This window comes from Choloepus didactylus, chromosome 1 (assembly GCF_015220235.1).
Source record: "Choloepus didactylus isolate mChoDid1 chromosome 1, mChoDid1.pri, whole genome shotgun sequence".
Lineage (NCBI taxonomy): Eukaryota > Metazoa > Chordata > Mammalia > Pilosa > Megalonychidae > Choloepus > Choloepus didactylus.
Window position 1 is genome coordinate 196827865 of NC_051307.1, and position 21707 is coordinate 196849571.

The 21707-nt window shown below is 37.3% G+C and overlaps 1 protein-coding gene across 6 annotated transcripts in view; it reads left to right on the plus strand.

Moving 5' to 3' along the window:
• TCAIM (T cell activation inhibitor, mitochondrial) overlaps positions 1-21707 on the plus strand; it is a 103393-nt gene that overhangs the window by 62930 nt on the left and 18756 nt on the right. For 4 of the 6 annotated variants that reach the window (XM_037848616.1, XM_037848628.1, XM_037848623.1 and 1 more), the window contains one exon: positions 18991-21167. The exons of the other annotated variants lie outside the window; for them this stretch is intronic. In XM_037848616.1, the coding sequence (XP_037704544.1) occupies positions 18991-19231 (241 nt within the window). In that variant the 3' untranslated portion in view covers positions 19232-21167. Of the gene's footprint in view, positions 1-18990; positions 21168-21707 lie in introns of those variants that run through there. 6 annotated transcript variants of the gene reach the window in all.

Consider the following 21707-nt stretch of genomic DNA (forward strand, 5'->3'; position numbering starts at 1 on the left):
ACCAAGGATTTAAAGGACTTGTACACAGGGAACTACAAAACACTGCTGTAAGAAATCAAAGAAGACCTGATAGATGGAAAGACATTCTGTGTTCATGGATTAGAAAGCTAAATGTTGTTAAGATGACAATGCTGCCCAAATTGATCTTCAGATTCAATGCAATACCAGTCAAAACCCCAACAATCTACTTTGCAGGATTGAAAAACCTAATTATCAGTTTTATTTAGAAGGGTAAGGGGCCTTGACTAGCCAAAAACATCTTGAAAAAGAAGATGGAAGTGGGAGGGATCACACTTCCTGACTTTAAAGCATATTAGAAAGCCACAGTGGTCAAAACAGTATAGTACTGGCATAAAGATAGACATAATGACCAATGGAGCCAAATCAAGAATTCAGAAATAGATCGTCAGATCTATGGTCAATTGATTTTTGATAATATTACCAAGTCCACTCCACTGGGGCAGAACAGTCAATAAATGGTGTTGGGAAAACTGGATATCCGTAACCAAAAGAAGGAAAGAGGACTGCTGTCTCACATCCTATTCACAAATTAACTCAAAATGGATCAAATACCTAAACATAAGAACCAGTACCATAAAATTCCTAGAGGACAATGTAGGGAAACATCTTCAAGGTTAGTGATAGGTGGTAGTTTCTTAGACTTTACACTCAAAGCACAAGTAATGAAAAAAAACAAACAAACAGATAAATGGGAACTTCTCAAAACTGAATACTTTAGTGCTTCAAAGGACTTTGTCAAAAGGGTGAAAAGACAACCAACTCCATGAAGACAGCCAACTCAAATGGGAGAAAATATTTGGAAACCACATATCTGATAAGGGTTTGATATCCAGAATAAAGAAACTTTGCAACTCAACAATAAAAAGACAACACAAAAAATGGGCAAAAGACTTGAATAGACATTTTTCCAAAGAGGAAATACAGGTGACTTAAAAAGCACATTAAAAGATGCTCAGCTTCACTAGCTATTAGGGAAATGCAAATCAAAACCACAGTGAGATATTATCTCACACCTACTAAAATGGCTGCTATTAAACTAACAGGAAAGTGCAAGTGGTGGAGAGGATGTGGAGGAATTGGAACACTTATTCACTGCTGGTGGGAATGTAAAGTGATACAGCTATTGTGGAGGATGGTTTCATGATTCCTCAGGAAGCTAAGTCTAGAGTTGCCTTACCACCTGGCAATCCCACTACTCAGGATATACCCAAAAGATCTGAAAGCAAGGATGCAAACAGACATTTGCACACTGTGCCAGTTTGGATGTATAATGTCCCCCAAAACGCCACGTTCTTTAATGGGGCAGACGTATTAGTGTTGATTAGGTTGAAATCCTTTGATTGAGTGCTTCTATGGAGATGTGACTCAATCAACTGTGAGTGAAAAGTTTGATTGGATAAGTTCCATGGAGATATGGACCCTGCCCATTCAGGTCAGGTCTTGATTTAATCACTGGAGTCCTATAAAAGCTCAGACAGAAGGAGCTCGGTGCTACAGCCAAGAGAGACATTTTGGAGATGGCCATTGAAAGCAGACTTTTTGCTCCAGAGAAGCTAAGAGAGGACAAAACACCTTAAGAGCAACATTTTGAAGAAACATAGGAGCTGAGAGAGGAGCTGGAACACAACCCGGGATCAGCAGATGCCAGCCACAGGCCTTCCCAGCTAACACAGGTTTTCCGGACACCATTGGCCTTCCTTTGGTGAAGGTATACTCGTGTTGATGCCATATTTTGGACATTTTCGTGGCCTTTAGACTGTAACTTTGTAACCAAATAAACCCCCTTTATAAAATACCAATCCATTCTGGTATTTTGAGTAATGGCAACATTAATAAACCGAAACACACACTGATGTTCATAGCAAAAATTATTCACAATTACCAAAAGATGGAAAGAACCCAAGTGTCCATCAACAGATGAACAGTTAAACAAAATTTGGTATATACACATGATGGAATGTTATTCAGCAGTAAGAAGGAATAAAGTCCTGAAGCACATGACAACATGGATGAACCTTGAGGACATTATTTTAAGTGAAATAAGTCAGGTACAAAAGGACAAATATTGTATGATCTCACTGATATAGACTAATTATAATATGTAAAGTCATAGACATAAAATACAGAATTTAAGTTACCAGGAAATAGAATGAGGCTAAAGAATGGAGAGTAGTTATTTAATATGTGCAGAATGCATTTAACTAGGTTGAACTTAAACATTTGGAAATGGACAGAGGTGACAGTAGCATGTTATTGTGAGAGTAATTAACAGTTCTGAATGGTGTGTGAATATGGTGGAAAGGGGAAGTTTATAGTCATGTATGTCACCAGAAGGAAAGTTGAAGGTTAAAACTATGGACTGTAGTTAACAGTAATGTTTAATATTCTTACATCAAGAGTAACAAATGTACCATGCCTATACTATGGATCAATAATAGGAGAGGATTAGGGGTTTGGGGAGATTAGGCCTTTCCTATTTTTATTTCTTTTCTGGAGTAATGAAAATGTTCTAAAACTGATCATGAGGCTGTATGCACAACTATGTGACAATACTGTGAGCCAGTGATTTTATACTTAGGATGGGTTGTATGATGTGTTAATGCATCTGAATAAAATTGCATTAAGAAAAGAATAAAGTAACTATAAACATTAAAAAAGAAAATGATAGGGGAAGTTTATAGCACCCTTGCTGACCCCCTCCCCATGCCCTCCCCCATGGTGTGGAGCCAGCCTGCACTTCCATTCTGGGTCCCTGGCTCTGTTCCAGAGGGGCAGAATGAGCTATAGGGGCTAAGGCAGTCACTATATACTAATAAAGGGCTCAATAATTCAACAAGAAGTTGTAACACTTATAAATATATATGCACTTAAAAGCAGAGCCCCAAAATATATGAAGTGAATATTGACATATTTGAGGGGAGAATTAAATATTCTACATTAATAGTAGGTAACTTCAATTTACCACTTTCAATAATGAATAGAACATGTAGACAGAAAATCAATAAGAAATAGAAGACTTGAATGATATAAACCAACTAGACCTAACATATGTATATATAGAACACTTCACCAAACAGCAGAAGAATACACAATCTTCTCTAGTGCATGTGGATGATTATCCAGGATAGACCATAAGGCAGATCACAAAACACATCTCAATAAATTCAAAATTATTGAAATCATACAATGTATCTTCTCCAGTCACAATGGAATGAACCTAAAAAAGAACTGGAAAATTAACAAGTATATGCAAATTAAACAACAGACTCTTGAAAACCCAATGGATCAAAGAAGTCGTCACAGGAAAACTAGGACATATCTTGAGGCAAATGAAAACAAAAATAGCATACCAAAACTTATGGGATGCAGCAAAGGCAGTGCTGAGAGGGAAATTTGTAGTTCTAAATGCTTACATTAAAAAGGAAGAAAGATCATAAATCAAAGACCTAACTTCAAAATTGGGGGATCTAGAAAAAGAATGAACTAAACCCAAAGCAAATAAAAGGAAGAAAATAACAAAGATTACAGGGTAGATAAATGAAATAGAGACTAAAAAAGAGAATGAATGAAACCAAAAGATCAAAAAAACTGACAAACCTTTAGCTAGACTGACAAGAAGAGAAGTCACAAATAACCAAATCAGAAATTAAAGGTGGGAGACTGCTACCAACCCCACAGATATAAAAAAGACTATATGAGGATACTACGAACAATTGTATGCCACCAAATTAAAAAAGCTAGATGAAATGGACAAATTCCAAGAAGCACATAAACCACCTATACAGACTAAAAAGAAATAGGCTGATTACAAGAAAAGAGATTGATCCAGTAATCAAAAACCTACCAAAATAGAGAAGCCCATGACCAGATGGCTTCACTGGAGAATTCTACCAAACATACAAAGAACAATTAACATCAATCCTGCTCAAACGTTTCAAAAAAAAAAAAAAAAAGAACAGGAAGGAACACTCCCTTACTCATTCTATGAGGCCAACATCACCCTAATTCCAAAGCCAGACAAAAATACCACAAGAAGAAAATTACAGACCAATATCCCTTTTGAATATAGATGCAAAAATCTTCAACAAAGTATTACTAAACAGAATCCAACAGCACATTAAAAGAAGTATACACCATGATTAACTGGGATTTGTAACAGGTATGTGAGGATGATTCAACATAAGAAAATCAATTAATGTAGTACACCACATTAATAGAACAAAGAGAAAAAAACCACATGATTATCTCAGTTGACACAGAAAAGGCATTTGACAAAACCCAGCACCTCTTGGTAAAAATAATAGTTACAAAACTAGAATTAGAAGGAATCTTCCTCAACATGATAAAGGGCATGTATGGAAAACCCATGGCTAACATCATCTTCAATGCTGGGAAGCTGGAAGTTTTCCCTTTAATATTAGAAATAAGACAAGCATGCCCACTGTCACCACTGTTTTTAACCATTGTACTGGAAGTCCTAGCCTGAACAATTGGACAAGGAAAGGAAATAAAAGCCATCCAAATGGGAATGGAAGAAGTAAAACTGTCATTATTTGCAGATGACATGATCCGATATTTAGAAAATACTGAAAAATCCACAACATAGCTGCTAGAACTAATAAATGAATTCAGTGTAGTGGCAGGGTACAAGATCATCATGTAAAAATCAGGAATGTTTCTATACACCACTAATGTACAATCTAAAGAAGAAATCAAGAAAAACTTCTATTTACAAAAGCAATTAGGAGGAGAAACTAAGATGGCGGCTAGGTGAGACAGGGCGAAAATACACCTCCATGAAAAACACTAGATAAAAACCAGAGGGTGACCCAGAATACCAATTGCAGCGATGTGCCAGCTGGACAAGGTCTTCTAGTTCCACAGAGGCCATATAATTGGTGAAACTGGGAGTCTGCATTCTGAAATGAGTGAGTAAGCTGGCTGGAAGACCCGCAGTCGCGCAGCAGTCTGGGAAAACCAGGATTTGGCATTTGGAGACCGACGGGCTCTTCTAAAAAAAAAAAGAAAAAGGGAAAAACCCAGGAGCAGCTGCAGCTGCAATAGTGGGAACCATGCAGTAAAACCCAGCAAGAGGGGGCTGGGCCGGCCTCTCAGTGTCTGGCCTGGAAGATAGCCTGCTGCAGATACCCTTGGGGCTGGGGGAACGGAGGGGAGAACCGGAAGCAGAAAGAAACCCCGCAGCTAGCAGCTGGCTTTCCAGAGGGCTGGATAAATTCCTGCCCAGGGCCATGCCCACAGCCCAGAGCCCCACCAGTTGTCCCGGAACTGGGAAGGAGGAACTGCGAGGAGGGGGTGTGGAGACACCCTGTCTGGCCATCTTTGCATCAGGCTGGAAGTGGCCCGGGGCTTCCCTTGAGGGATGGCGCACACTGGTGACATAGCATGGCATTCCCTAGGCAGAGGTACTGGAGGATCACAGCTGGGCAGGGGGACCCACTCGGAGAACCCAGGGACACTACGCCAAGTCCAGTGCTTTATGGGACACCGAGAGAGAGGGTCTGGGGCTGCAATGAAATGAAGGCTCAGACTCTTGCGGCGGCCTTGAATCTCCGGGAACCTGGCCGTCCGTACACACGCCCCACATTCAGGGCAGATGGCTCTAGCAACACACCCAAACTGAGTTCTCCAACTGAAACCCACAAGAATCATTTCCCCACACACCGCAGGGACAAGGTGGAGAACTGACTTGAGGGGTATAGGTGACTCACAGACGCCATCTGCTGGGTAGTTAGAGAAAGTGTACACCACCAAACTGTGTTTCTGAAAAATTAGATACGTATTTTTTTTTTACAACTTGAAAGAACCCTGTCAAGCAAAGCAAATGCCAAGAGGCCAAAAACAACAGAAAATCTTAATGCATATGATGAAACCAGATGATATGGAGAATCCAACTCCAAACACACAAATCAAGATATCAGAAGAGACAAAGTACCTCGCACAATTAATCAAAGAACTACAATCAAGGAACGAAAACATGGCAAAGTATTTAAAGGACATCAAGAAGACCTTGGCCCAGGATATAAGCGACATAAAGAAGACCCTAGAAGAGCATAAAGAAGACATTGCAAGAGTAAATAAAAAAATAGAAGATCTTATGGAAATAAAAGAAACTGTTGGCCAAATTAAAAAGACTCTAGATATTCACAATACAAGACTAGAGGAAGCTGAACAACGTCTCAGTGTCCTAGAAGTCCACAGAACAGAAAATGAAAGAACAAAAGAAAGAATGGGGAAAAAAATAGAAAAAATTGAAATGGATCTCAAGGATACGATAGATAAAATAACACATCCAAACTTAAGACTCATTGGTGTCCCAGAAGGGGAAGAGAAGGGTAAAGGTCTAGAAAGAGTATTCAAAGAAATTGTTGGGGAAAACTTCCCAAACTTTCTACACAATATAAATACACAAAGCATAAATGCCCAGAAAACTCCAAATAGAATAAATCCAAATTAACCCACTCCGAGACATATTCTGATCAGACTGTCAAATACTGAAGAAAAGGAGCAAGTTCTGAAAGCAGCAAGAGAAAAGCAGCTCAACATATACAAAGGAAACAACATAAGACTAAGTTGTGACTACTCAGCAGCCACCATGGAGGCGAGAAGGCAGTGGCATGACATATTTAAAATTCTGAGAGAGAAAAATTTCCAACCAAGAATACTTTATCCAGCAAAACTCTCCTTTAAATTTGAGGGAGAGCTTAAATTTTTCACAGACAGACAAATGCTGAGAGACTTTGCCAATAAAAGACCTGCCCTACTTCAGATTCTAAAGGGAGCCCTACCAACAGAGAAACAAAGAAAGGAGAAAGAGATATAGAGAATTTTAACAGACATAAATAGTACCTTACATCCCAAATCACCAGGACACTCATTTTTCTCCAGTGATCACGGATCTTTCTCCAGAAGGGACCATAAGCTGGAACATAAAACAAGCCTCAAGAAATTAAAAAAAAAAAAATTTGAATATACTCAAAGTGCATTCTCCAACCACAATGGAATACAAATAGAAGTCAATAATTTTTGAACTGTAACTCCACTATTTAGTTCCTACATGATACAAAATACACAAACTCTAATGACAAATCAGTGGTTTTGAACTCAATGTAAAATATGTAATTTTAGACAACTATATAAAGGTGGGGGAATGAAGGAGTATAGGAACATAGTTTATGTGTCCTATTGAAGTGAAGGTGGTATCAAAGAAAAACAAGATTGATATGGATTTAAGAGGTTAATTTTAAGCCCCACAGTAAACACAAAGAAATTATCAGAGAATATAACCATAGAGATGAAAAGTAGAGTTTGGGTTAAGAGAAATGGGGGAAGGGTCAATGGGGAGTTAAGAAATGAGTGTAGGGTTGCTGTTTGAGGTGAAGGGAAATTTCTAATAATGGATGATGGGAAAGAGCGTTACAACATTCTGAATGTGATTAATCCCACTAAAGGAAGGCTAGGGAGGGAGTGGAATGGGAAGATTTAGGCTGTATATATGTCTCCACAATTGAAAAAAAAAAAGAGTAAATAGATGACAGTTGAATGCCAAGGGTGAACTTGGATGGGATTGGAGGATAGAGGACAGGTGGCTGAAAGGGACACAGTTAAGACATAAGGAAAAGGAAATATAGAATGTAAGCTTCGTATCATTGTTGAATCTCCTGTACTTCTTAGCTGTGCTTAATGGGATTGCATAAAAGAATGTTCTTGTTCATGGGAAGTGTATACATGAATTATAGTGTATGTTCAAGGATGTGTGCAGCTAGCTGTCATATGTTCAGAAGACAGAGCAATAGATGATGGATGATAGATAGGGAGGGAAAGAAATAGCAATGTGACAGCACGTTAAAGTTGGTGGATTGAGCTATTGGGAGAGGGGGGTCAGGGTATGATGGAATTCTGTGTATGGCGTTAGTATTGTTTTTGCAACTGTTCCTATAACTTTGAATTTATTTCAAAATAAAAAAAAAAGCAATTAAAGGAATCAAATCTCTAGGAATAAATTTAACCAAGGTGTAAAAACTTACTTGAGGAATACTACAAAGCAGGGCTAAAAGAAGTCAAAAAAGACCTAAATAAATGGAAGGACATTGTGTACTTGGATTGAAAGACTATTGTTAAGATTTCATTTCTGCCCAAAGTGATTTACAGTTTCAATGCAATCCCAGTCAAAAGTGCAACAGCCTTCTTTGCAGAAATGGAAAAGCCAGTCAGCAAGTTTATGTGGAAGGGTAAAGGGCCCTGAAAAGCCAAAACCTTCTTGAAAAGAATGAAGTTGAGGATTCACATTTCCCAATTTTAAAACTTATTTTACAAAGCCACTGTAATTAAAACTGCATGGTACTGTCACAAGGACAGACATATAGACCGAAGGAATCAAAATGAGAGTTCAAAAATAAACCCCACACATCTATGGCCAATTGATTTTTTTTTTTTTTAGTTTTGTGTCCTTTTAATAAACACACTAGCATAGTTAGTATTACAATTTTATAAAAATAAAAATAAACTATCTCATGCCATGTATGCCCAGCATTTGCACAATCTCAATACCTTCAATACCATAGTTTTCAAGACACACAAAGTAAAAATTTAAGGCAAAAAACATCTTTTTGCAACAATTTAATTTATTACATTATAGTAGCATCACAGCAGTATCTAATAATGCCACTCCAGTTGATTTTTGATAAGGGTCTCAAGTTCACTCCATTGGAAAAAGAAGTCTCTTCAACAAACTGGATATCCTTACGCAAAAGAATGAAAGTGGACCCCTGCCTCATGCCATATACAAAAATTAACTCAAGATGGATCAAAGATCCAGATATAAGAACCAGAACTATAAAACTCCTAGAAGAAGACAGGGAAGCACCTTTAGGATCTTGTGTTAGGCAGTGGTTTCTTAGACTTTACACCAAAAGCACGAGTAACAAGAAAAAATAGATAAATGGGACTTCATCAAAATTTAAAACTTTTGAGCATCAAAAGACATCATCATGAAAGTAAAAAGAAGACCTACAGAATAGGAGAAAATATTTGGAAACCACATATATGACAAGCATTTCATATTCAGAATATATAAAGGAATCCCCCAACTCAACAATAACAAAAAAACACAGTTTTTTAAATGGGCAAAAGACTTGAATAGACATTTCTCCAAAGGAGATACATAGATAGCACAAAAGCACATGAAAAGATGCTTAACATCATTAGCCATTAGGGAAATGCAAATCAAAACCACAATTAGATAACCATTTCACACTCACTAGAATAGCTACTCTTTTAGTTTCCTGGCTACCAAAGCAAATACCATGCAATGGGTTGGCTTAAACAATGGGAATTTATTGGCTCATGGTTTTGAGGCTAGGAGAATTCCAAAATCAAGTCGTCATCAAGTCAGTGCTTTCTCCCAGAAGACTATGTCTTTCTCGAGCTGGCTGTCAGGGATCCTTGGTCCTTGGCTTTTCTACCATATGGAAATGCACATGGCAGTCTCTCCTGCCTTCTCCCTTCTCTTCTCGGTTCCACTGATGTTAAGCTTCTGGCTGTTCTCTCTGGCCTCTCTCTCTGTGGCCTTCCCTATAATGCCTTCAGTAATAGAATTAAGACCCATTGTGATTGAACTGGGCCACACCAAGAGATTCTACTTTTGATGAGTTCACATCCACATGAATGGATTAAGTTTAACAACACGTTTTTCAAGGGTACATAGTTCCAGGCCACCACAGCTACTGTTAAATAAATAAATAAGTGTTGAAGAGGATTTGGAGAAATAGGAACACTTGTCATTGTTCGTAGGAATGTAAAATGGTACAGCCGCTATGGAAAACAGTTTGACAATTTCTCAGAAAGTTACATGTAGGATTACCATATGACCTGTATAGGAGGGTTCTCCAGTGAAACAGAACTGAAAGGATATAAAAATGTGTGTGTGTGAAAATTTTGTGAGATTTTTTATAGGAATTGGCTCACATAACAAAGAGATTGACAAGTCTGAATTCCGTAGGGCAGGCCACAAGTTGGGAATGTCAGTGATGGCTTTTGATGAATTCCCCCAAGAGAAGCTGGGTGGCAGAGGTCAAGATGGAAATTTTTCCTTCTGGCTGTTAAAATCATCAGTTCTCCCTTTGAGGCCTTCAGCTGATTTGATGAGACTTCTTTCATTGCTGAAGGCAAGCCCCTTTATTGATTGTAGTTCTACAACCAGAGTATTCACCAAGAGATGAATCTGATAAAGAAAATGTGATATACATACAATGGAAAATTATTCAGCCATGAAAAGGAGTGAAGTTCTGATACCTGTGACAACATGGGTGAGCCTTGAAGATACCATGTTGAGTGAAAGGACAAATACTGTGTGATCTCACTGATATGAAATACTTAGAATAAACAAATTCCTCAAGTCTGAAACTAGGATGCAGGTTACCAGGGGCCAGGGTGGGATAGGGAATGTGGAGTTAATGCTTAATTGGTACAGAGTTTCTATTTGGGGTGATGGAAACGTTTTGGTAATGGATGATGATGGCAGCGCAGTATTGTGAATGTAATTAACTCTACTGAATTATATATTTTGAATGTGGTTAAAAGGGAAAATATTAGGTTGCATATCTGTTACTAGAATAAAATTTTTTTTAAAAAACCATATTGCTGTACAACACACTGAACCCTAATTTAAACTTTGGACTATAGTCAATAGTATAATAATAATGATATTGCTTCATCAATTGTAACAAAGCTACCCTACTAATGCAAAGTGTCAATAATAGGGAAAACCTTGGGGGGCGGTGTGTAAGAACTCTATTTTCCAAGTGATTTTTTGGTAAACCTACAACTTCCCTAAAAAAAAAAAGGCAAAACATAAGATGCAAACTATGCTTGTCCATCCCAACATGTTAATGTCCTCATTCTCACACACACACACAACACACACACACACAAAACAGTAGCCTGCCAGTGAGTATTTGGCATGTCATGGACTATCAGTCAAAATGTATTTACAAAGGGCTTTATTTAATCTGGCAAGTAGGTTAGATGGACGCAAGATAAGAAAATATTTTATTTTTAGCATGATTGGAATTTTTAATTAAAATATAGTTTGCTTCTTTAATAGGATTAAAGTAACACCTTAGTATCTTATTTTGAGTGAGGAAGGGCATTTTTCACAAACTTTACTTACTGGTGGTATTTACTTTGTGGATTGTTTACTTGTATTACATTGCTGTCAAAAGGTTTCCCTTATTACTTTATTTAAATGCTTGTGTTTCTTTATTGCATATTGTCTTTAAAAACTTAGAGAAAAAATAAATTGTAGCTTAAGCATAATGTTTGGAGATGTGGAAGTTTAACCAACAGATAGAAGTAAAACATTTAACATTTAGGGTACCTCTCCCCTAATGATATAATGGCTCTAGATAGTGATCATCATGATAGCTAAATCACAAAATAGAAAGATAAATAATTGTTCTGGGTTAGCTGATGAAGCATTCGTGTAAAAAAAAAAAAAATTAACCTCAATCTGATCAAGTCCACTAGTTTACAAGAAATACAGGGGTCAGGGAAACATGTTCAACAACTTAATGAAAATGCAATTAGCAAAACTCCAGCATTGGGGAACTGAAGGACAAACATTGAGTTTCCTTATCAAAATAAGTCAAAGGAATAAAGATGGAGGGGAAAACCTATAGGTAGAAAGAGACTTAAACATTTCACCTGGTTTCAGTGTATGGACATTTTGGTCCTAATGGAACCAACAAGCTTTTTTTTTTAATATTAGACAATAGAGAATTTTGTACATACCTGGATATTTGATGGTGTTAAGGAATTAATAATTTAGGTATATTAAAATGGGATGCAGTTATGTTTTTTAAAAATAAGTCATATTCTAGAGATAGACTGAAATATTTCTAGAAGTACTAATAATAATGAATTTTCTTTGAAATAAGTGGGAGGTGCATGGAGGTATGAATAAAACTGGCCATGAGTTGACAACAAATGAGGCTCAGTGATAGGCATGTGGATGTTGAATATGCCAATCTCTACTTTTGTATGTATTCAAATTTTTCATAATAAAAAGTTTAAAGTTCTTTTTTTAAAAAAATTGGTAACAAAAGAGCAAGAATGTAGGTATGGAACTATTGCTGCTGCAATAGTTAGAGAATGTACTTTTTTTTTTCTTTTTATAGTACAAGTTGGTCTCTGAGTACAAATATTTATAACAAAAATAAAGTATTGTCTTAGTCATACAAAACTAGCTTGAGAACTGTAATAGTCCCTCTGAATACCCATGATTATCTATTGCAGCCTGGATTTCAGTGTCTCTGTATAGTGCACCTGATATACCCAAACCTACTTTTTTTCAATTCAGTTTTTTTTTAATTCAATTTTATTGAGATATCTTCACATACCATGCAGTCATACAAAGTGTACAATCAGTTGTTCACAGTGCCATTATATAGTTGTGCATCCATTACCAAAATTAATTTTTGAACATTTTCATTACCACACATAAAAAAGTATTAAGAATACAAATTTAAGTGAAAAAGAACAATTAAAGTGAAAAAGAACATTTAAAGAACTTTGGCAGCTCCCCAGGCCTATAGCAGTGGTCTCTACAACTTTTTGACACACCTGGCAATAAAAGTTTGAGTATACCTCTGCAATCTATGATTATTTATCAATGTAAACATCCTATAAAACATATATAAAATATGGATATTAAGAAAGAATAAGATAAAGATTAACTAAATACACTAAAATATCCCCCGATAAAGTCATCTTTAAGCTCATTACATAACTTAAAATACAATATACTTTTTTTTAATTTTATTTTGAAATAAATTCAAAGTTAAAGGAACAGTTGCAAAAACAATACAAACCCCATACACTGAACTCCAGCATACCCTGACCCCCCTCCCCCGATACCCCAATCCACCAACTTTAACATGCTGTCACACCGCTATTTTTTCCCTCCCTCCCTCCCTCCCTATCATCCATCATCTATTGCTCTGTCTTCTGAACATGTGAGAGCTAGCTGCACACATCCTTGAACAAACACTATAATTCACGTATACACTTCCCATGAACAAGAACATTCTTTTATGCAATCCCATTAAACGCAGCTAAGAAGTACAAGAGATTCAACATTGATACAAAGCTTACATTCTGTATTTCCTTTTTTTTTTTTTTTTAATTATGTCTCAACTGTGTCCCTTTGAGCCTCCTGTCCTCCATCCTCAGATCCCATCCAGGGTCATCCTTGGCATTCAATTGTCATCTATTTAGATTGTCTTTTTTTTTTTCCCCTCGATTGTGGGAACATATATACAGCCTAAATCTTCCCATTCCACCCGCTCCTTAGCATTCCATTAGTGGGATTAATCACATTTAGAATGTTGTAATGCTATCGCCTTCCCGCCATCCATTACTAGAAATTTCCCTTCACCTCAAACAGCAACCCTACACTCATTTCTTAACTCCCCATTGCCCCTTCCCCCACTTCTCATAACCCGTACTCTACTTTTTATCTCTATGATCATATTCTCTGATAATTTCTTTGTGTTTACTGTGGGGCTGAAAATTAACCTCTTAAATCCATAACAATCTTGTTTTTCTTTGGTACCAACTTAACTTCAATAGGACACATAAACTATGTTCCTATACTCCTCCATCCCCCCACCTTTATATAGTTCTCGTCAAAAATTACATATTTTACATTGAGTTCAAAACCACTGATTTGTCAATAGAATTTGTGTATTTTATATCCTGTAGGAAGTAAATACAGGAGTTACAATTCAAAAATTATTGACTTCTATTTGTATTCCATTGTGGTCAGAGAATGTGCTTTGAATATATTCAATTTTTTTTTTAATTTATTGAGGCTTGTTTTATGTCCCAGCATATGGTCCATTCTGGAGAAAGATCCGTGATCACTAGAGAAAAATGAGTGTCCTGGTGATTTGGGATGTAAGGTTCTAGATATGTCTGTTAAAATTCTCTATATCTCTTTCTCCTTTCTTTGTTTCTCTGTTGGTAGGGCTTCCTTTAGTATCTGAAGTAGGGCAGGTCTTTTATTGGCAAAGTCTCTCAGCATTTGTTTGTCTGTGAAAAATTTAAGCTCCCCCTCAAAATTGAAGGAGAGTTTTGCTGGATAAAGTATTCTTGGTTGGAAATTTTTCTCTCTCAGAATTTTAAATATGTCATGCCACTGCCTTCTCGCCTCCATGGTGGCTGCTGAGTAGTCACAACTTAGTCTTATGTTGTTTCCTTTGTATATGTTGAGCTGCTTTTCTCTTGCTGCTTTCAGAACTTGCTCCTTTTCTTCAGTATTTGACAGTCTGATCAGAATATGTCTCGGAGTGGGTTAATTTGGATTTATTCTATTTGGAGTTTTCTGGGCATTTATGCTTTGTGTATTTATATTGTGTAGAAAGTTTGGGAAGTTTTCCCCAACAATTTCTTTGAATACTCTTTCTAGACCTTTACCCTTCTCTTCCCCTTCTGGGACACCAATGAGTCTTAAGTTTGGATGTTTTATTTTATTTATCGTATCCTTGAGATCCATTTCAATTTTTTCTATTTTTTTCCCCATTCTTTCTTTTGTTCTTTCATTTTCTGTTCTGTGGACTTCTAGGACACTGAGTCATTGTTCACCTTCTCTAATCTTGTATTATGAGTATCCAGAGTCTTTTTAATTTGGCCTACAGTTTCTTTTATTTCCATAAGATCTTTTATTTTTTTATTTGCTCTTGCAATTTCTTCTTTATGCTCTTCAAGGATCTTCTTTATGTCCCTTATATCCTGTGCCTTGATTTTCTTCATGTCCTTTATATCCTTTGCCATGTTTTCGTTCCTTGATTGTAGTTCTTTGATTAATTGTGCCAAGTACTGTGTCTCTTCTGATATTTTGATTTGGCTGTTTGGGATTGGGTTCTCCATATCATCTGGTTTTATCGTATGCATTAAGATTTTCTGTTGTTTTTGGCCTCTTGGCATTCGCTTTGCTTGATAGGGTTCTTTCAAGTTGTAAAAAAAAAATACCAATCTAATTTTTCAGAAATACAAGTTGGTGGCATACACTTTCTCTAACTAACCAACAGATGGCGTCTGCAAGTCACCTATACCCCTCAAGTCAGTTCTCCTTAACTTTGTCTTTGTGGTGTGTGGGGAAATGATTCTTGTGGGGTTTAGTTGGTGAACCCAGTTTGGGTGTGTTGTTGGAGCTGTCCACCCTGAATGTGGGGCGTGTGTCTGGGTTGTTAGGGAGGCAGGGCAGCTTTAATATTCAAACCTCCCAAGTGTTCCTGGAGATTCAAGGCTGTTGCAAGAGTCTAAGCCTTCATTTCAGTTTTGCCCCAGATTTTCTCTGTCACTGACTCACAAACCACCAGCATTGACGTAGCATCCCTGGGTTTTCTGAGTGGGCCCCCCTGTCAGCTGTGATCTTCCAGGACCTCTGCTGAGGGAATGCTGTGCTACATCACAAGTGCGCACCGTCCCTCAAGGGAAGCCCCGGGCCACCAGGCCGTGCAGGGGCGCTTTCAGCCTGATGCAAAGATGGCTGAATGGGGCGTCTCAATGCCCCGCCTTTTTGCACAGTTCCTCCTTCCCAGCTCCAGGAGAACTGGTGCGGCTCTGGGCTGTGGGCACTGCCCCGGGCGGAGTGTCTCCAGCCCACCGGGGAGCCAGCTGCAAGCAGCTGGGTTTCTTTCTCCTTCCGGCTCTCCCCTCTGCTCCCCTAGCCCTGAGGGAATCTGCAGTGGGCTATCCTCCACGCCAGACAACGAGAGGTTGGCTCAGCCCGCTCGTGCCCTGCTTCACTGAGCAGTTCCCACCATTGCAACTGCAGCCGCTCCTGGGTTTTTCCATTTTTTTTTTTTTTAAAGAACCAGTCCGTCTCCAAACGCCAACCCCCGGCTTCCCCACACCACAGCGTGGCCACAGGTCTTTCAGCTGGCTTACTCACTCATTTCAGAATGCAGACTCCCTGTTTCACCAAGTACATGGTCTCTGTGGTTCTAGCAGACCTTGTCCAGCTGGTGCATCGCTGAAACCGGTATTCTGGGTCACCTTCTGGTTTTTATCTAGTATTTTTCACGGAGGTGTTTTTTTGCCCTGTCTCACCTAGCCGCCATCTTAGGTTCTCCCTAATTCAGTTTTATTGAGATTTATTCACACACCACACAATCATCCATGGTGTACAAGCAACTGCTCACAGCACCATCACATAGCCGTGCATTCATCACCCCAATCTATCCTTGAACATCTTCCCTATACCAGAAAGAATCAGAACAAGAATAAAAAAATAAAAATAAAAAAGAACACCCAAATCATCAGCCCCATCCCACCCCATCTTTCACTCAGTTTTTGTCCCCATTTATCCACCCATCCATCCACACATAAAGGGAGTGTGATCCACAAGGCCAAACCTACTTTTTTTTTTAAGCTTTTTTTTTTCCTAAATCAACTAATGAAAACTAAAAAAATTAGAAAAATAAAATTAAAAAAAAACATACAATAAAAGAACATTTCAAAGAGACCATAACAAGGGAGTAAGAAAAAGACAACTAACCTAAGATAACTACTTTACTTCCAACATGTTCCTCCTCTACCCCAAGAAAGTAACCTAATATAGCAACATTTCTGTGAACTTGTTCCTACTATACCCATCAGAAATTAACAGACCATAGTCATTCCTGGGCATTCCCAGAATGTTAAATTTACCCATGATAGCTTATCTGTTCTTCTTGGATTATTATTCCCCCTTCCTTAACTGCTCTCTGTCACTAGTTCCCCTACATTCTACATTATAAACCATTTGTTTTACATTTTTCAAAGTTCACATTAGTGGTAGCATATAATATTTCTCTTTTTGTGCCTGGCTTATTTCGCTCAGCATTATGTCTTCAAGGTTCGTATGTTTCACGACATGTTGTCATATGTTTCACAACATTGTTCTTTCTTACTGCCGTGTAGTATTCCATCATGTGTATATACTACATTTTATTTATCCACTCATCTGTTGAAGGACAAACCTACTTTTAACCATTCTTTTCATTTCTTGGAATAATTGCATTGAGGCCTCAGTCCCTCCATATAACATTACTGGAGCATTGTTTAAAACCATGCCTTGTATTATGGTTCTAAATCTGTCCCATCACAGGTCAGAAGCATCCTTGACGTAAAGTGGAAAGAAAAAAAGAGGTAACTAGCCATTAAAATCTTAATTTAAATGCAGTGAATGTAGGACTATACCACCAGTTGTTCTGCACAAAGACTGGGAAACCTATACCAGATCTAAAGAGAAGATCCTAAAAGATCCTAGGAAAGAAAAACTAAAAAACAAACAAAACAAAAAAAATAAAACCCACATACAAAGGAACAGAAGTCAAAGCAGCATCAGACTTCTTAACAGCAAAATTAACAAGTTTTTTTTACAAGTCATTCAAAATGTAATTTTAAATAGTTTATCTTATTGTAGATGTATCTCAAGACAATGAAAGCACATGCATTTCAGCATTTGCTTACATGATAATCATAGATTGTTAGAATTCTTTAGAGCAGGCGTCAGAAAACTACACCCCTTGAGCCAACAGCCCTTGCCTCCTTTTATAAATAAAGTTTTACTGAAACATAGCGACACCCATTCATTTATGTGTCATCTATCACTGCTTTCATGCCACAATGGTAGAGTTGAGTCATTGCAGCAAAAACTGTATGTCCCATAAAGTCTAAATTTTTACTGTCTGGACCTTGATAGAAAATTTTGCCAACCCCTGCTATAGATGGTACCTAGGGTTCTTCCTCTCAAATCCTGGAGGGATTTAGAAACAGGTGCAACTGGAAAGTTCTGAGAACCCTGTCAACCCTAACTGCTGTCTACCTTTTTGAATCTCTTAGCAACATTGTATAGAAGGAGTAATCTTGCAGAAAAACCTAACAGCACCTGATAAAGTGTTCTGGGTATTGTCAAAGAAAGGAAATTCTTAATTATGGACCAGAATAACTAAGTGCAATGACCATTTCTGTTATCGAATGTTCTTCTAGCTCATGGATATTTTAAGATACTTACCTTTCTCTTCTATGCAGAGCATAAGGGTAGTTAAATAGAGGATATTTGGGCATTTTTAACCAGTGCAATACTTAAAAGTACTTCAGGAACACTTGACTCTGCCGGTTTTCTTTACTCACCTTGTCAGGTGTATGTTTTGGTTTATTATCACAGTGGAGATAAAGTTCTCTTTAAAACGTCTTTAGATTTGGGGAATTTAAGCCACTTTCTAAAGATAAATGTCCATAAAGATTTACCACCTATGGGAGAAAGTAGATAAGACACTGAGTTCTGCCTGGGAGTTGTTTACTCTGTAGGCCTTGGCGTAAGCCCTGATGGAACAGGGGACATCATAGCCTCAGGCAACGGGAGGAAGCAGGGAGGGGCTGGTGGGGATTGGAGAGTAGGAATGAGAGAACCTGTCCTCATGAAGAGCTTGGTTCCTGGCTTTGTTAAGAGCGCACTTTAAAATTCCTTCCCAGGAGTCAAACTTTTGGAGCTCCTGAAGCTAAGGACTTGATATTCTTAGTGTCTTGCCCTCTTCATTTGCTAACAGCTTGTAGATGGGGCAGGATAAGAACACTTTGTGTATTTTCTTTTTACCCCATTGCAACTCAAGTGATTTAACAAATGCTTTTAAAGATACATGTGTAAATAATAAATGCTGGAAAATTTATAGAGCTAGAGAAATTATCAAATCAGAATATTTTAAGGGTCATCTCTAGAAATATATTGCTGAATTTTTTGGAGCATGATAACCATTGGCATGTCTTCTAAGCATATAATTTGACCTTTATGGGTACCATTGTTTGTAGAAAATTAGTCCCAAGATTTAAAAGTATATTTACCTTTTAAATTCTTTTATTTAATTATAGCTCATGGCCATATGATTTTTATTTTCAATAAAACAGGTTAAAGATTCTTGAAAATGAATTGATACAGGCTTCAACAAAGAAATTTTCTCTGGAGAAATTATATAAGGAGCCCGGAGTTTCTAGTTTACAAATGGTGGCTTGTTGTAAGAGACTTCTAGAACAATCACTGCCTTATCTACAAGGGATGCACCTCTGTGTTTCACATTTTTACTCTGTTATGCAAGATGGAGACCTTTGTATTCCTTGGAATTGGAAGAATGGAGATGCCATTAAGTAACAGAAATCTGTATTTTTTTAAAAGAGGAACCAAAAAAATGTTAAATTAAACTTATTTAAATCTATAATTTGATATAACAGTATTATACATATTATAAAGAACAAAGTTTCTAATTGCTGCTTTAAAAGTAGACTTTTTTATAAAATTTATTTCTACTAGGAAACTTGTTTTAAAATAGGTTTTTTCCCAATTTTCTGATGTTTGTTATCTGATTGGCAAGACTAGGTAAAAAGATGTTAACATGAACAAATGTATTTTTAGTGGTGTGTAAATGAAGGATCCTACAAGATTAAGAGATATGTATTTTTATATGAATGAATGTTGGTTTGGGGCTGGCCAAGTATGTGTGTGTAAGTGTAAGCAGGTCTCATGGTCAGTATGGCTCTGAAGTAATGGAACTCATTTCCTCCTGTAACCTCAACATGCAACTTTATGGTTACATCTCTTGTATGTACACACACATAGACACACACTTTACAGCCTGTGAAGGACAGTTGATGTTCACAAGAGATGATTGATAGGTAGCAAAAATTAGATGACCAAATTTTGCCTATGAAAAAGAGTAGAAGGAAAAAAAGCAATTGAACAAATATATGGTATACAAAATCATAAGCAGTCTGATACCCATTTATTAAAACATCATCAGTGACAGTGAATTAAGTTTTAAATCCATATTTTTTCCTACTCATTAAAATAAAACTGTTGGTAGCATGAAACCAACAGAGAGTAAATGTTTTTGAAACATTTAATGAGGTGACTCATGTACTTCCACGGGCAAACACTATCCAGGAAAATCCTTGCCTGTTTCCCAAGTTCCAGAAAGTGTGTGGTCAAGTATAAAATGGTTCAGAACACCTCACTCCACCCCAGTCTTCCTATTCCTACCAAAGTTTGAAACGATTTCACTTGCTCTGCTTGGTTAAAGCCCCTCTGTGCCCTCTCCTTCATGACCCTTTGGACTCTCCTGGAGCCAACAACACAGCTCAAGCCCAGTGGGTTTGTGTACATAGCAGAACCAAGCAGCTTCATCTCTAGACACAGTACTTCTCTCTCTGAAAGTCTTTTCCCAAGGATAATATTTCTAACCAGATCCAAAAACCTCTTCAGCTTGCTTCTCAAGAGGAGAAGGTAAATACTGTTTGGGGACACAGTTTTTATGGCTCTTATAGCTGACAAAATTGGAAAGGAATTTTTTCCTCAGTGAATTAGAAAGAAAAGATGTTAAAAACAGTTTTTGAAGTATTTTTAAAATTAAACTTTACCTAAAACACTGATTATTTAAGCAGTTTAAATTCAATTCAAAAGAAGTGTTGATTTGTGATTATTATGGCTTGTGCATATAATCTCTTTTTGCCTGTGCCTAACAAATATCTATACTTAATTTTTATTTTTAATGTAACAAATGTTTGCCTATGTAGATTTTCCAGAGCCAAATAATGGGAGAGAAAAATTCCTTAAATGTTGTCTTAGAAAATGTGTTGGAAAATTAGGTTTCAATTATGCCGTTTCTAAAATCAAGTAATATAGAATCCTCAGTAATATGTTTTGAATTGGATTTTGTCTCAGTACTAATTGTTAAATAATAAATAATACCTACATCAATTAGATAGTTGGGTTTTTTTTTTTTTTGTTATTCAACTACAGGCATCCCTTGTTTTATTGTACTTCACAGATACTGAGTTTTTTACAAATTGAAGCTCTGTAGCAACCCTGCTTCGAACAAGTCTGTTGACACCATTTGTCCAGCAGCGTGTGCTCACTTCTTGTCTCTTTCACATTTTGGTAATTCTTGCAACATTTCAAATTTTTTCATTATTTGTATATTTTTATGGTGATCTGTGATCAGTGATCTTTGTAATTGTTTTGGGGCACCATGAACAGCACCCATATAAGTCATCAAACTTAATTAATAAATATTGTGTGTGTTCTTACTGCTCCATTGACTGGCCATCCCCTCATCTCTCTCCCTCCCTTCGGGCCTCCCTATTCCCTGAATCACAACAATATTGAAATTAGGCCAGTTAATAACTCTACAGTGGCCTCTAAGTATTCAAGTGAAAGGAAGAGTAGTGGTCTCTCACTTTAGATCAAAAGCTGGAAATAGTTAAGCTTAGTGAGGAAAGCATGCCAAAAGCTGAGATAGGTTGAAAACCAGACCTCTTATGCCAAACAGCCAAATCTCAATGCAAAGGAAAGGTTCTTGAAGGAAATTAAAAGTGCTACTCCAGAAATACATGAATGATAATGATAAGAAACCAAAACAGCCTTATTGCTGATATGGAGAAAGATCAAACCAGCCACAACATTCCCTTAAGCCAAAAGCCTAATCCAGAGCAACGCCCTAACTTTCATCAGGTCTGTGAAGGCTGAGAGAGGTGAGGAAGCTGCAGAAGAAAAGCAGGGGTTGGTTCATGTGGTTTAAGGAAAAAAGTCACCTCCGTAACATAAAAGTGCAAGATGAAGGAACAAGTGCTGA